Genomic DNA, 15,460 nt, shown 5'->3' with positions numbered 1-15,460 from the left:
GTAACTAAACAGTGATTAGATTCTATAGCATAAAATGTAAATTTGGGGAAACAGTTATCCCTTGTGTATTAGGTTGGAACCAGATTGAACAACTGAGGTTGTGACAAAACCATTGCCTTGCTTATCACTTTTCACAGGGTTCCAATCATGAATTGGGCCTGAACAGTTTAGCAAGAGCATTGCCCACAAATCGCCAGTTTCTAGGTTAGAGTCTTTGTCTGGCAGATGGTTTTAATCTGTCAGGAAATTTGACCAGTATGAGAGATCCATAAGTAATAGGTGTTTGCAGCTGATTCCCCATTTTCATACGTTTCCTGTGCAAAAGTGTATTCTGATACACACTTGGTTAGGGGGTGTCATCAAACGTGTAAGAAGACTGTGTCCTGCTTGTCTGTTTTTAGTAGGACTGTAATTGCAATTACTTTAGGACTGTATTTGCAATTATCTCTAAGTGATAAATTGTGTATGAGGAGGAACTCTGTAGAAAGACACTTCTTTGTGAAATGTGTTTGTATTTTACAACTCTTGTCTAGTAGTGTAACTGAAATGTGTTATTTTGATTAATAGTGAATAGATTGGTTGTATTATTTAGAATCTTTCCTGCAGAAATCTCTGATTTTGATTATTAAATCTTTAATCTACCTGAATTTTGAATAAGTGTACTCAATTTGGAACAGTTCGTAAAATTTGTGGGTATCCCATTTGATAGTGAGATTACTGTTACAGGATTTCAAATGAATAACTTTAAAACTGCTAAAATTTTAGCCACAGAGTATGGAGATGTGACAGAGTACATCTTTATCAGATTTGCATTGCTTTGAGTGATCTACGTTGGCTATAGTTGCACTCTTGTGTGTTTCCAGAAGCTTTTCCTACCTGAAAATAATGAGGGGAGGATGGTTTAGTTTGGGGAAAGGCATTTTAACATGTTTTTGTTAAATCATTTTCACGTATGTTGGTACGTTCAGAACAAATTTTGCAATTTGTTTCTAACTAACTTCCTGATGACCCAGAGACTCCAAACTTTCTACACAGCTCAGAACTAGATGGCAGTGTAATACTAAATCACTTTCCTGTCTGGTACGTGGCAAAGGGTATTTTGTATTCCACTGCTATTTCCTCCTCTTTCTGTTCGTTACAAATTGTTCGTGGTAAGAATGAGCTCGATTCTCTAATTTTTTTACCTTCATGGTTTTCCTGTGAGATATACATAGGAAAAAGCAATATATTGGTTAGCTCAGCTGTCAGGAAACTGAAATAAACTTGAAATTTATCTCTCTCTTTTAATCTTGTGAATTTTTTTTTAAATCAGTTGAAAAATTTCACACACACAACAGTAAAAAGCAGAAAATAATTATTAAAATAAAAACTTTAATAAAGCATATTTTTAAAACAGACTTAAAGTATAAAATATTTTCTCTTGGCCCCAAACAGGTAGCCCTGAAAATTTGTGCTTTGATATTTTTGATAGCTTAGGCAATAGCTGTAAAGTTTAAAATGAAAAATGTGGTGCACATGCAATAGGTAATAATGAGAGTAGAGTAGCTGTTAAGAAAAACGACACATCAGTTCATGTCATTTGCAGTGGAATAAAATTGATTTTCAGTAATTAATAATATGTATCTACTATGTGTGATTAGTGCCTGCGGTTAAAGTGCGATAATCATGACTGTAGCTAATTTTGGTGGTGTTGTCAAGCTTCATTTGTGCTGATTGAGGTAAATTTTGAACTTCGTGAATTCATGTTTAGGTTACATAACAGAACAGATTCCTTAACAGAGTTCAATTTCTGAACTAGGGCTCAATATCATATCCAGTCAGCAATGTTCATACAATTGACCGTAAGACTTTTTTATAGCATCATACATTGATGAGAGGTTAGTAACTGTAGCTGAAAGTAAGATGCGATTGTTGAAATATGTCACTGAATTGGGACATAAGTCTCAAAATTAATGTAATATTATTAACTTGTCTTCAAATAGATGATTTATTTGTTTAAGAATATCAGTGGTAAAAATTCAAATATATTATCTTCTCTGTACAGTTATAAGGCATAACAGTTAGATTATTCAGAATGTGGGAACTATTTTAGATGGCAACTGAAGTTACAGGTTTTGTATCCTGCTTGGAAGGCGGTGCGTGGGTCTGTTCCTGTGATCTGTAAAATAGGTGGAATGAAGGAAGCAAGTAGGAGCAGGAGAGGTAAAGCACATTGGTATTGTGTTTAAAATTAAAGATGTTTACTAAAGGCAAAAACAAGTTTATAAATGGTTACATAACTTTGCGATGATGAGCATGTAGGTTCGAAACAGTATTCCCGTTGTAAGTTGCATTCAGGAGGACGACAGTTCAATCCTGCGTCCGGCCATCCTTATTTAGGTTTTCCTTGATTTCCCTAAATCGCTCCAGGCAAATGCTGGGATGATTTCTTTGAAAGGGCATGGCCAACTTCCATCCCCTGTCCTTCCCTAATCCGATGAGACTGATGACCTCACTGTCTGGTCTCCCCACCGCCCCCCCCCCCCCAAAAACACCCCCCTCCCCCCCTGTTGTAAGTACTACAAAGTCTCAATAGTAAGCAAACACTCTGAAGTTGAAGCGATGATGTATCCAGGTCATCTGCTCTTGATGAAATGGGACAGAAAGCAGAGTGGCACTTTTTGAGCTCCACAGTGTCAGCTAGAGGGAGCTGTGGTCGGTGTAGTTAGTCTGCTCTTGTAGTGCCAACCTACGAGCATGCATCTATGCTGTACCATCGGAACTATCAATACTACACCACTCCCCCCTGAAACGGTGCACCGTCGCAGAGTAGTGCTTCCGACGGCAGGTGGAGGGACCCAGGGGTGGTGCAACTGAGGGGGCGGACAGCAGAACTGCTGGGACACGTTGCCCACCTGTGTCTCCGAATTGCTCCCAAGGGAGCAAGGAAAATGTCCCATTCAAAGCCTGCCCGTGACCCACACCGCCACTGGGTATACTCGGATGAGGAGGCGGAGCAACAACCTCCATGGGTGGCGGTGGTGTGATGGCAGCCGCAGCATCCATTGGCTCTGGCACTGCGGAGGAACACGGCAGTGACGGCGGTCAGTTGTGGGGCCGCGGCGGTGGCCAGAGGTGCCTGCCCGATGCTGCAGACTGGACTGGCGGAGCAGGCAATGGTGCCCGCGCCACAGATGCCGTCAGTGGAGTCATGGGCTGTGGCAGCGGAAGCCACAAAGCATCCAATTCTGCCGCAAAAAAACCAGTGGCAGAAAGCAGAGGATGGCACAACGGATCTGGTTCCGTTGTTGCGTGACAGTTCCAGAGGGGCCAGAAATGACAAATGAGGCGTGGCCAAGATGGCAAAGAATCCACCCTTCTTTCAGCGTTGCCTGCCACAGAGAACGTGACAGAACACCAAAGCATGTGGTGCCAAACCAGAACGAGGCAGAGCAGTGGGAGTGCGCAGCAGCTGGTGGGCGCGGCCATGTAGCAGTTCTGCTGGGGAACGGGCACCGTGCGGCTGGGAGCAATAGGAACCAAGGAAATCTCTTGTGCGAGTGGGTGGCTTGCAACTTGGTCATCTGAGACTTAAACGTACACACAAAGCGTCAGCCTCACCATTCGACTGGGGATGTAATGGGGCTGAGGTCAGATGGCGAATGCCATTAGCAGCACAGAACACTTCAAACGAGTACACAAATTGGCAGCCATTGTCAGAGACAATAACTTCAGGAAGACCCTCAGTTCAAAAAAGATATTTCAAAGCTCGAACAGTACTGGCAGATGTAGTAGAAGACATAGGTACAACAAGAGGGAAGTTGTAGTATGCATCAATAACTATCAACCAGCGGGTGTCCCAGAAAGGACCCGCAAAATCAATATGAACGCGCTGCCAAGGTGCAGGAGGAGTCAGCCACGCAAAGAAGCGCTGACGGGGAGCAGATTGATGCTCCGCGCAAGAGTGACAGTTAGCAAGCAAATTCTCAATTTGTTTATCAATGCCGACCCAAGTGCTGTGACGACACGCTAATTGCTTCATCCGCACTAGACCCCAATGACTAGCATGCAGTAAGTGGAGGATTTCCAGCTGCAATGAACGAGGTACGAGATTGAGTCAAATCAAAACCTAAAATATTTTTTAAATTTTATTTATTGTGCAGAAGTGGTACAAAGCTGTATCACTTTTCAACATAATCTCCCCCACACTCAATGCAAGTTCTCCAGCACTTACAAAGTGCATAAATTCCTTTAGAAAAAAATTCTTTTGATAGACCACGCAATCACTCGTGCATCGCGTCGTGTACCTCTTCATCACAACGGAACTTTTTCCTCCCATTGCGTGTTTGAGTGGTCCAAACGTACGGAAATCACTTGGGGGCAAGGTCTGGTGAATATGGTGGATGAGGAAGACACTCAAAAAGCAGGTCTGTGATTGTTGCAACGGTTGTACGGGAAGTGTGGGGCCTTGCATTGTCATGTTGCAAAAGGACACCTGCTGACAGCAATCCACGTCGCTTTCATTTGATTGCAGGCCACAGATGATTTTTTAGGAGATCTGTGTGTGATGTACTGGTGACAGTGGTCTCTCAAGGCATGTAATGCTCCAAAATGACGCCTTTTTTGTCCCAAAAGAGAGTCAGCATAACCTTGGCTGCTGATGGTTCTGTTCGAAACTACTTTGGTTTTGGTGATGAGGAATGGCGCCATTCCTTGTTCGCTCTTTTCGTTTCCAGTTGGTGGACGTGAACCCAGGTTTCGTTTCCAGAAACGATTCTTGCAAGAAAGCCATCACCTTCTTGTTAAGAGTGCTGAAGTTCTTCACAAGCATCAGCACATCATTTTGTCATTTCAGGAGTCAGCTGCCATGGCACCCATCTTGCAGACACTTTGTGAAACTGGAGCACATCATGCACAATGTGGTGTGCTGACCCATGACTACTCTGTAAACGTGCTCCAATGTCATTCAGTGTCACTTAGAGGTTTTCCTTCACTATGGCTTCAACTGCTGCAATGTTCTGTGGAGTCACAACTCTTTGTGCACCATTTGCGAACTTCCTACTCCATTCGTAGACTTGCTGCTGCATCACCGTACTGAACCTCATTCGTTGATGAATGTCAATACGTTTCACACCTTCACTACGCAAAAACCGAATAGCAGAACGCTGCCAGTGCAAGCCGCAAGTGGGGCGGCCATCTTTATACTGATAGTGCGATGGTATGTGTGCATCTGCATTATGCTTCCACCTACAGGTCATTCTGCACGCTGTTTGTAGCACGCTTACCAACTTATGGGATAACTGCGCTAAATTTCGATTTGTTATTACAAGTTTAATGTTTTCATTTGACACAGCTTCGTACAACCGCATGAGACTCATTATTGTCAGTTCGTAACAAAATAACACCTTGGTGTACAGCAAAGTTGTGACTTTGCACACAGTAACATTAAACAAGGGGATCAGTAATCTACATAGCAGATGGAGTCCATTGAGTACAAATATACTGCAAAAGAATCTGTTGCAGAAGCAATGCGACGAAAATCCACTGGAAAACAATCAACTAATTCCTTATCTTGCGAATCGATGAACGTGAACGTGCATGACAGTTCTGGAGAATCAAACTTGTCAGGACTGAGGTGAGACAAAGCATTGGCATTGCCATGCTGAGCCTCAGGCATAATTGTAGTTAGACAAAAACAAAGACTAATGTTGCAACTTTTTTGCAGTACGGGCTAGAACTGGCTTTGACTGGTGAAATGACGATGTCAGAGGCTTATGGTTGGTGACCAAATAGAACTTAAGACCGTACAAAAAACCATGAAACTTTGTCACTCCATATACAATAACTAAAGCTGCTTTCTTGAATTGAGAATAGTTTTGCCGGGCAGAATTGAGCAATCTAGACCCAAAAGCGATCGACAGAATTAATGCGGTGCGAGAGAACTGCTCCAATGCCATGAGAAGATGCATCAACAGCCAAAACAACTGATTTGGAGGGATCAAAAGGAATCGCACAGTGTTCACTCAACAGAGAAGATTTGAGCTTGTGGAAAGAAGCATCACATTCCAAAGACCAAACAAAAGGAACATTCTCACGCCTAAGGCGATGCAAAGGCGCTGCAATCTGCACTGCATTTGGTATAAACCGAATGTAAACATAATAGGTAATTTTGCCAAACACAGACTGAAGTTCTTTCAAGTTCTTGGGTGCTGGCAAGTCCCTAATCGCACAGAGATGTGATGGTGAGGGGTGGATACCCTGTCTGTTAATCATATGTCCTAAATACTGAATCTCAGTTGGAAAAAAAATTGTACTTGTCTGTTACACTTGAGTCCTTCCTGCTAAAGTACAGTAAATAAGGCACGCCAATTCTGCATTGTCAGGGATTCGACCTGACATAACATCATCCAGATAATTTGAACCACCAGGGACAGTGGCACATAACTGCTGCAAGTTAGCTTGAAAAATAGCAGGAGCCGAAGGACTACTGAATGGTAGTCGGTGAAACTTGAACAATTCAAGGTGAGTGTTGACCACAAAATAAAGCTGCAACTGTTTGTTGAGCAGAATTTGAAAGTATGCATCCTGCAAGTCAATCGTGGAAAAGAATTTTCCCGCATCAAGCTTATCAAAAATGTCTTCAGGAAAACGTAGCGACCACTGTCTGGGGATTTACTGTAGACTTAGCACAAATACGGAGACGACTGTTTGGTTTCATCACACACACTACAGGTGAAGCTCATTGCGAAGCAGAAACATGTTCAATGACACCACTGTCTTGCAAATGCTCAAGTTTAGCAGCAACGATGTCACGCAGTGCATGCGGTACTGGGCGTCCGCGCCGGAAAATAGGCATGGCATTGTCTTTAACTACGACATACGCTGCAAAGTCTGTGCCACAACCAAGGCCATCAGAAAAGAGTCCAGCAAAATCATCGCACAGTGCGGCAACACTGTCTGCATGGTCACTAGTGTTGATGCAAAGTACATTGTCCTGAATTGCGAGGCCAAAAAGTTCAAACGCGTCCATGCCAAAAATGTTCGTAGCATCACTAGAGTGGATCTCATGGAAAGACACTGTTTTCATCATTGCACTAAATGTGACTTGCAAACGACAATGCCAAGCATTGAGATTTCTTGTCCAGTAAATGCAGTCAGTGTGGAATGTGAACGACAAAGCGGGCGCGAATGAAGCAAGTCATATGTTGATCTGTTCAGAAAAGAAACAGATGCACCAGTGTCCATCTGCATCTGAACAGAACGTCCACAAATGTTCAAATTCACAGAAAGTTTCCTCGCATCATGCTGAGTGTGAGAGGAAGCATCTGGCAAAACTGGTTTATTCACACGAAGAGCTGTAGAAGCACGTGAAGCAGGCGGCCTTGAAAAAATGGCATTAACATCCACAGGTTGATGATGTGAATCATGATCACGGCAGTTTCTATTGCGGTGACGCCCACACGAATCACGTGAATGGGAAACAGGTTGTGAATATGTTTATCTTACTACACACAGCTTGCATATGTCCTTTCTTATTACAAAAATAACACTGTGCTTGACGAGATGGGCAACTGTTTCGTGGGTGGGCACGAAAACAGTTCAGGCTAGATTCCAGTTTCTTAGTGGGTTCCTGGTTGGAAACTTGTTTACTCGGATGTGAGCAGCACAGTGCAGTGCGGCACTCTTGGTGGGGCCCGGTGGGAGGGCCATGCTGTGCTAACAGTACCCCGGGTCACGTCGAACACTTAATTAGCCATATCTAATGTATCTTGTATGTCTAGCAAGTCTACTACTTCCTGCAAAGACGGGGTTTTAAATCGTAAGATTTGCTTGTGGATGCAGTGGTCTGCCACATTCTGTGCAATAGTGTATCTAATCATATCTGCATAAGAGAGTCCACATGAACAATTAAAGTCACAATCAGATGTTAGTCCCTGAAGGTCCACTAACCAAGATTTATTAGACCGAGTAGGACCTCGCCAGAGATGAAAGAATTTGTAGCATGTGGCTACCACATTTACACTGTCACGTAAGTGGGATTTCAATGCATCAGTCACTTCTGCATAAGTTTTAGTCTCTTGGCGGATCAATTTTACGAGCACACGGTATAACACTATACCCGCGTTGGCATTGAAAAAGGCTAGCCGCTCTGTACGTGGTATGTTGTATGCTGCGAAGTGTGCCTCGAGCTGGTCAGTGTATACTGGCCAGTGTTCAGTGTCAGGATTGAAGGCATTAAATGACGGCACCGTAGGAGACGTTTGTGGTACAGGTGGGGGCGCCGTAGGAGCTGCAGTTTGTAGTGAGACCAATCCATTTACATTAGCAAGCAGCTGCATCATTTGCTGAGCCTGAAACCGTACAAGGTTGGACAGAGGAGGCTGTTCCTGTGGCGAAGCCATCGTTGACACAAAATAATGTCTTATAGCGAAGGGTGAAAGCGAACACTCACACAGTCGTACTGAGATATCACAAAAAAGCTAATGCAGTACTGAGCAAAAAACATAGGTAAGAGGAGAAAAAATTATCCTCGATGCCAATTCTTTTGTATACTGGCTGGGAGGTGACACTTGGGTCTGCTCCTGTGATCTTCAAAATAGGCTGAATGAAGGAAGCGAGTAGGAGCAGGAGCACTTCGGTACTGTGTTTAAAATTAAAGATGTTTACTATAGGCAAAAAACAAGTTAATAAATGGTTACATAACTTTGCGATGATGAGCACGTAGGTTCGAAGCCGTATTCCAATTGTAAGTAGTACAAAGTCTCAATAGCAAGCACACACTCAGAAGTTGAAGCGATGTATCCAGGCTGTCTGCTTTTGATGAAATGGGGCAGAAAGCAGAGCGGTGCTTGTTGAGCTGCACAGCATCGATTAGGAGGAGCTGTGGTTGGCGTAGTTTATCCGCTCTTGGTAGTGCCAACCTACGAGCATGCACCTACGCTGTGGCATCGGAAGTATCGATACCACAACAGGCTTGCCTTGACCACTCATTGTTTCTTCAGAGTGGTAAATAGGGATGAAGGAATGCCTCCAATTTTTAGTTTGTTACTATTTTGCTAATACGTACTGTAAGCAGTGTGGTCCAGAGAGACTCACAAAGGCAGTCTTTAATTGTGGCATGCACATTGAACAGTGGGAGCTTTGTAGGTCATCATAAACCACTCAATATAACAGTCTTTCATTTTAATCATGTTATTATGTAATTGGTCTTGAAAATCAGACAAATGAAAATGGAATAGGTGGTAGGGCAGACAAGCTATTAGAAATAAATTTATGTAATAATAAGCTTCTTTAAGAAGTTAATGATTTTTGTAACATATTTGGAGTAACTGCAAACTAAATATAATTATAATTGAAAAATTCAGTCTTTATCACGAAATAGAACATAATTTATTAGTTTTGACCAGTTTCAGTCTGTACAGATTATCTTCAGAGCTTAAGGTGTCTCAGAAAATTTAACGTAAATTTTCTTAGAGGGAGATCAGGAACTATTAAACATATGAGGGCAGTTTGTGTATTAAGGTCTGATAAGTTGCAAAATGGAAACCACAGTGAAGGTATGATGAAGCTTTGTACAGATCTGCTAGGCAGTGTCTGTAGTAGGTCTGTTGATCGCATAACACTGCTCCTTCATCCTGAGTGCACAGTGAGTGTGTAAAGATGCCTAGAAAATAGTCTCTTGCCAAGTATGAGTGCCTGCTGAGAGATTGTGCCTGATTTTATGCAGACCACATAATGTAACTGTGTCCTTGTTGTTGAGAAATTCTCAGCTCCTTACTGCAGATGCAGTGAAGACACTCCCGTAGCGTCTTGTCTCTGCTCACATGAGCTGCTGGCTGTGAAGACAACATTTTGACATAGACAATGAGCTGCAGACCAACATAGAAAATTTGTGAAAAGTGCAGGTGGCTGCCTTGTATGACAAGGGTATTGGAAAGTTGGTACAATGCTATGTCAAATGTCTAACAAGGGAATGGTCCAATAAGACATGTCGAAACCTACCCTGAAATTTTTGATGCAGGAAGAAAATGAAAGAAATGCACTGTCAAAATTTTAGCTGCTAAGAGGTACTCCAAGTATTAAAAAAATACCTGAAAATTGCCAGATTTGTAGTGTGCCAGCCGGCGGTAGAAATGTACATCCCTACTGGCGCCGTAGCAACTGAGCATGCATAACGAGCAGAGTCAATTGCCCAATCTATGAATGCAGTGACAAATCATATACGATAATGCCAGTGATAAGTATGAGTGGTTTACTGTTTCTGCAGCTGTAAGTCTGTCTTCAAGAACTACAAGGCAAATTAGTACCAAAAATTACACTACACTGCTAGATTTATTCCAGAAAGTGACAAGAACTATTAACTAGACATATATAACCTTTAATGTAGGCATTACAAGGTATTGTAATAAATAATACAATAATAAAACACAAGGACCAGTACATAAGTTCCTTAAAGAGTACTGAAGCAGATTATACCCGCAGAAGACGTGGACTGAAGGAGTGTTACACTGAAGTACTGGCCATCAGGCCTCTTTTTAGAACACACATCTTACAGGAACCTAGGGGCAAAAATCTTGTAATCGGCGTATCAAAATCTGGAAAAATTGGAAAGAAATATTTTCAACATTTCATTGGAAAGGTATTCCTACCAGCCACAGAAACTAATTCATTGGTTTTGTTGGATTCATGGTCTGGACAGAACGATGCCTCTGTTTTTGTGGATGACAACGAAAAATCTGTAGATGTAATGTGGATTCTGCCTGGAACTACTAGTGTGGTTCAACCTCTTGATAAAGATTTTTTTTCCAGTTGAAAGCATTTTTCAGGAAATTATCAGACAGCATAATTTTTGATACCTCTATCTCATTTCAGGTTTATCAGCAGAAGAGTATTCGTAAGTTCCAGTCATTTGTGTATTACCAGTTTTCTTCACCATGCTTTTTGAATTTGACAAAGTATGCCTGGTATGCAGCGCAATACGCAGAACAATGGCCAGGACAATTTCTGACACCATCCCAGTTCTGTCTAAATAAAACTAGTGGTTACTGTGAAGTGCCTGGCTGCATCAATTTTTCCTTTGTCCGGTGTGCCTGGTGCAAGAAAAATGTTTGTTTCTGTCATTCAATAGACACTTTACATTTTTGTGACGTCTACAGGGTATAAAAAAAGAACTGTTTCACTGATAGTCAAACGTACAACATTCAAACATTATTGTAAGGAATGGCCTACAGGAATTGTTATAAAATGTAGTACTGCATGACACATTTGATTTCGACAAATTACAAGTCCTCATTGATGGACAAAAAAAACAGCCATAATTTTATTTTCTCTACTAGCCACTTTTATTAGAATTACATGTGCAAGAATTGAACTGTTGATATTAAGTTATTCCAAAAGAATGTTTGTATACTTTAAGCCAGGTTTTCACTGGAGCAAATAAGCTAACAAGCACAAGCAAAAGAGAATTCTGTCTGGTCTACCCGGTAGGCCTCTTGCAGGTTTTTCAACTGGATGCCACTGATGTTACTGGATGTTACTTACGTGTCCCTAAGCTTCCCCAGTTAGAAAATGGAGACCTGCAGGTAATGTGGAATTCAAACCACATGTCTTTCATGGCCACTAAAACATCTGTGAAAAGTTAATGCTTGGTTCAAAATCATAGGGAAAAAGTTGTGGGCTAAATGGGATTTAATCCTGCACTCTCTGGATCAGAAGCATGCAGTTTGCCACTAGACCTTTCTTTTCTCTCTCTTTTTTTAAAGGAGTAATAAAAAGAAGAATATGACCGTTAGACCTTACACGCGTAGTGGAAACACTAGCTGTGTCACCTCTTGAGATGATGTTCAACATCAGTAATTAGTGTTCTGTTTATAAATTTCGCCTCAATGGTAATAAGAAGCCAGGGAAAAATGGCAACCTACATATGAGGAAAATTTTGGACCAGTGCTAAGGAGAGATGGAGATGCAATTCTGTGTAAAGTGCACAATATCCACCCATGTCACGCTTTCATACAAATTGAGACATTTAAATTCTTGTTTCCCTGCGCCATTTTGCATACTCTGTCAAGAACACTATACTCGCCATGAAAATAATCCTCACTGAATAGCAACATTTCACATTGTGGCTCTTACAAGATTGAGTTGTATCGTGTATGCCGAATATTAGCTCCATAAACTAAAAACTAACACAGCATTCATAGGCAATGTTTGCTACCTCGTGTTATCTTCCATTTCCTGTAGTATAAACGATTCTACCCGTATACAAGTGAATGGCAGCAAATTTTCTGCAAATGCTCATTCACACGTGTTCCCTTCCATTTGCTCCATTGTAAACCAGACTTTAGGTGCTTAAAATTGGTGTCTGTGAACTCTGGATAATTCTGCTGTGCAGCGCTGTGTCAGTGATTCGCCAAGTCGCACACTAGCTGGGCAGGGCTGTACAAACCGCTGTTATAAGTTGTTCCTCAACTGGCAAAATTGTGTAACTTCAACATTTTTTACAAAATACTTGCAGTGCCCCTTAGCAGCTAAAATTTTGGCAATGCATTTCTTTCGTTGTCTTCTTCCTCTGTAAACAATGTCAGGGTAGGTTTCAACATGTCTTATTGGACCATTCACTTGTAAGTTGGAATGGTGACTCAGTGTAGGTGAGGAGCTGGAAGGTGTAGTTAACTGGTACAAATAAAACAGTTTTGATTTTCAAAATGGTTTCCATTTTGCGACCAATCGTACCGTACTTGTATAATAACCCTTGTATTAACAGTATACAGAAAAGGCAATATACATTAAAATGAAATTGAAGACATTTGTACTCTTCCATGATCTACAGACGTGCAGAGCAGAGCTGAACTGTATTCCAGGAGGCACATTTATCGACTGCTGGATAGAGTAAAAAGGTGAAGCTCCACCCACCATTTAGCTCATGATCACAGAAGATCTTAGTGAGAAGAAAATGTGATGGTATCATACAGAATTACACTGATAAATAATATTGAGTAAATTAAAAGGCTGGGAAATATAAATGAGGTGAAACACATCAGTATTCATTGTGTTATGCATTAAACACATTTAAATAATGTAGTGGAAGGAATAAATAGGACAACCAGTAGAAAATGGTTACAGTGACCAGAACTGCCATCTGTGGGCAATATGTGAAAATAATAGACCGTAGCCTTGATCAGTGACTGTAGGGAACTGGAAATTAATGCAAAGATGTATCCAAACAATTCCACCAGTCACCATGGAGATGAGTGGTTTCAACTTCAATGATGAAATGTGCCTGTGACAGTGCGGAAATCAGTCCAGAGATGCACTGATAAGGGACACCATCAGTCACCATGGAGGCGAAAGCATCGATGTATGCCGATACAACAAAAGTTGCCATGAAAATAGCGGGCTCGATGTTAAACAAGAAATGTATGTCTTTGGGTATGATATTTTGGCACTAGATGCCATCTGTCGCAATGGGGATGAAAGATGTAAATTGATGACATGTCGTACTTATGTGGGTCCATTTCTAGTAAAATATTATACCTTATGGCCAGCTGTAAGCTGGTAACATTTTATATTATTATTTAATAACTGATGAAAAAGGAAAATTAAATTTAAAAGTTAATTTACAAAAGCCAGTAATATAATTGACAAAAAGTGCAATAAAAGGAAAAATGAGACTTAAAAAAATCTGTAACCTCATAGCATAGAAGAGGAAATAATCAAATATTTTATTTCGTATACTATGCTTTGAACTTAAATATTTTTTCTAGTCTTACACATCTTCTATTTTAAATTTTGCGAATTATATTACTGGCGTTGTCAATGAATTTTAAATTTAATTTTCCTTTCTCACGAGTTTTTAAACATTTATATGCAATATTGCTGTTTATAGCTAGCCCTTTGGTATGGTATTTCACTATAAATGGATCTATATTAGCATGCCATGTCAATAATTTGATACCTTTCATCCCTATGGTGACCGATGTCATCTAGAGGCAAAATATCTTCTCTTGTTAAGCTTCAGGCTGGCTATCTCCGTGGCAGTGGGCAGTATATTGCCATATATTGATGCTTTCATCTCCTTGACAACTGACAGCTCCTGTTGTCACTGTGTATGTGGATGTGTGACTGCTGTGCCATAGACAGGTTTCATCGGTGGTCTGAGGCCATTTGTCTGGTGACTGCTGCCATTGTTTCGTTACATCTTTGTATTGATTTCTCGTTTCCTTTACAAAGACTCCAGTGTTCATTATTTTCATGTATTGGCCACAGGCAGTAGTTGTGGTTACAGTAACCTTTTTCTATTGGTTGTCCTTTTTGTTAATTATGTTATATTGTTAAGATGTGTTTAATGTATAACAACACAATTAGTATTGATGTGTTTTGTCTTACTTAAAAATGTTCAACTTTTTAATTTACTCAGTGTTATTTCTTGATGTAACTATATATGATATCATTGTAATTTATTCTCATTGGTGCCTTTTTTAGTCATGTGTTAGGTGGTTGATGAATATTTTGTAGCACTTTTACGGTATTCAGCAGTTGATCAATGTGCCTTCCAGCATACAGTTCAGTTCTGTTCAGTGCCTCTATGGATCACTGAAGAGTAAAAATACTTTGAATTTTATTGTAATGTATGTCTCTTTGCTGTATACCATTGACTTATGATATCTCTCTAAGAAAACCAAAGTTAAATTTTCAGTTATGTTATGGTCTGCAAATCTGTATAGATTGAAACTTGTCACCGCTGATAAATTATATTATATTCTGTTTTACAATCAAGACTTGATTTTTTTATTATATAATAAGTTCAGTACTTGATGGGCTTTTTGGTACTTACTGTTAATGGCATTCTGATTCTTGTTAACTACATAATTGAGTGTCATATGTGTTGGCAGCCCTAACACAGTATTATTTTTTCCCCAGGAATTGCTAACTGAATAGTCTTCAGATAAGTGCAACAGTTCTGACCCTTTTTTCTGACTGATATGTCTATCAATTTAGAAGAAAAGAAGAAATGATTTAAAACTTGAGTGCTACTGTTTATATTTTGTGCATATTAACTGTATTGACCTGGTACTGACTTGAAGATCTGCACCAGTAGTGTAGTATTTTACTCTTTTTTTTTTTTTAGATGCATGTTTCTGCTCTGCAAATTATGGCGTTCAGGTAAGTTAACTCGTGTGCAACTTTGCAGTCAACTCCATTTTCACATTGTTGCAAAGTCTTACATAAACTATGAGCAATGTATGTAAAAAGTAGTAGGGTAGTAACTGCAGAATGCACCATTCTTTACTGTTCTGTTAACAGTGGTTTTTGATTTTCAGCTTCTGAAGTTAGCTACATGCAGAGTGTGTGATACAGAATGTGGCAGACACTCACAAGGTACTCAGACTGATGACCAGGAAATGAATCTCAGAAGTGTTAAAACACTTGAAAGTAAGTGAAGAAATGTCAAATTAGTCCTACTGTAATGTATACGATGTTT

General features: G+C 40.5%; 1 protein-coding gene across 6 annotated transcripts in view; it reads left to right on the top strand.

The window, feature by feature from the left end:
* The window catches only part of LOC126299140 (uncharacterized), a 159,942-nt gene that overhangs the window by 88,340 nt on the left and 56,142 nt on the right, over positions 1-15,460 (top strand). For all 6 annotated transcript variants that reach the window (XM_049990905.1, XM_049990903.1, XM_049990907.1 and 3 more), the window contains one exon: positions 15,300-15,411. In XM_049990905.1, the coding sequence (XP_049846862.1) occupies positions 15,300-15,411 (112 nt within the window). The remainder of the gene's footprint in view (positions 1-15,299; positions 15,412-15,460) is intronic.

This window comes from Schistocerca gregaria, chromosome X (genome assembly GCF_023897955.1).
Source record: "Schistocerca gregaria isolate iqSchGreg1 chromosome X, iqSchGreg1.2, whole genome shotgun sequence".
Taxonomy (NCBI): domain Eukaryota; kingdom Metazoa; phylum Arthropoda; class Insecta; order Orthoptera; family Acrididae; genus Schistocerca; species Schistocerca gregaria.
The sequence above is the reverse complement of the archived record's forward strand: the minus strand, read 5'-3'. Positions and strand labels throughout refer to the sequence as shown.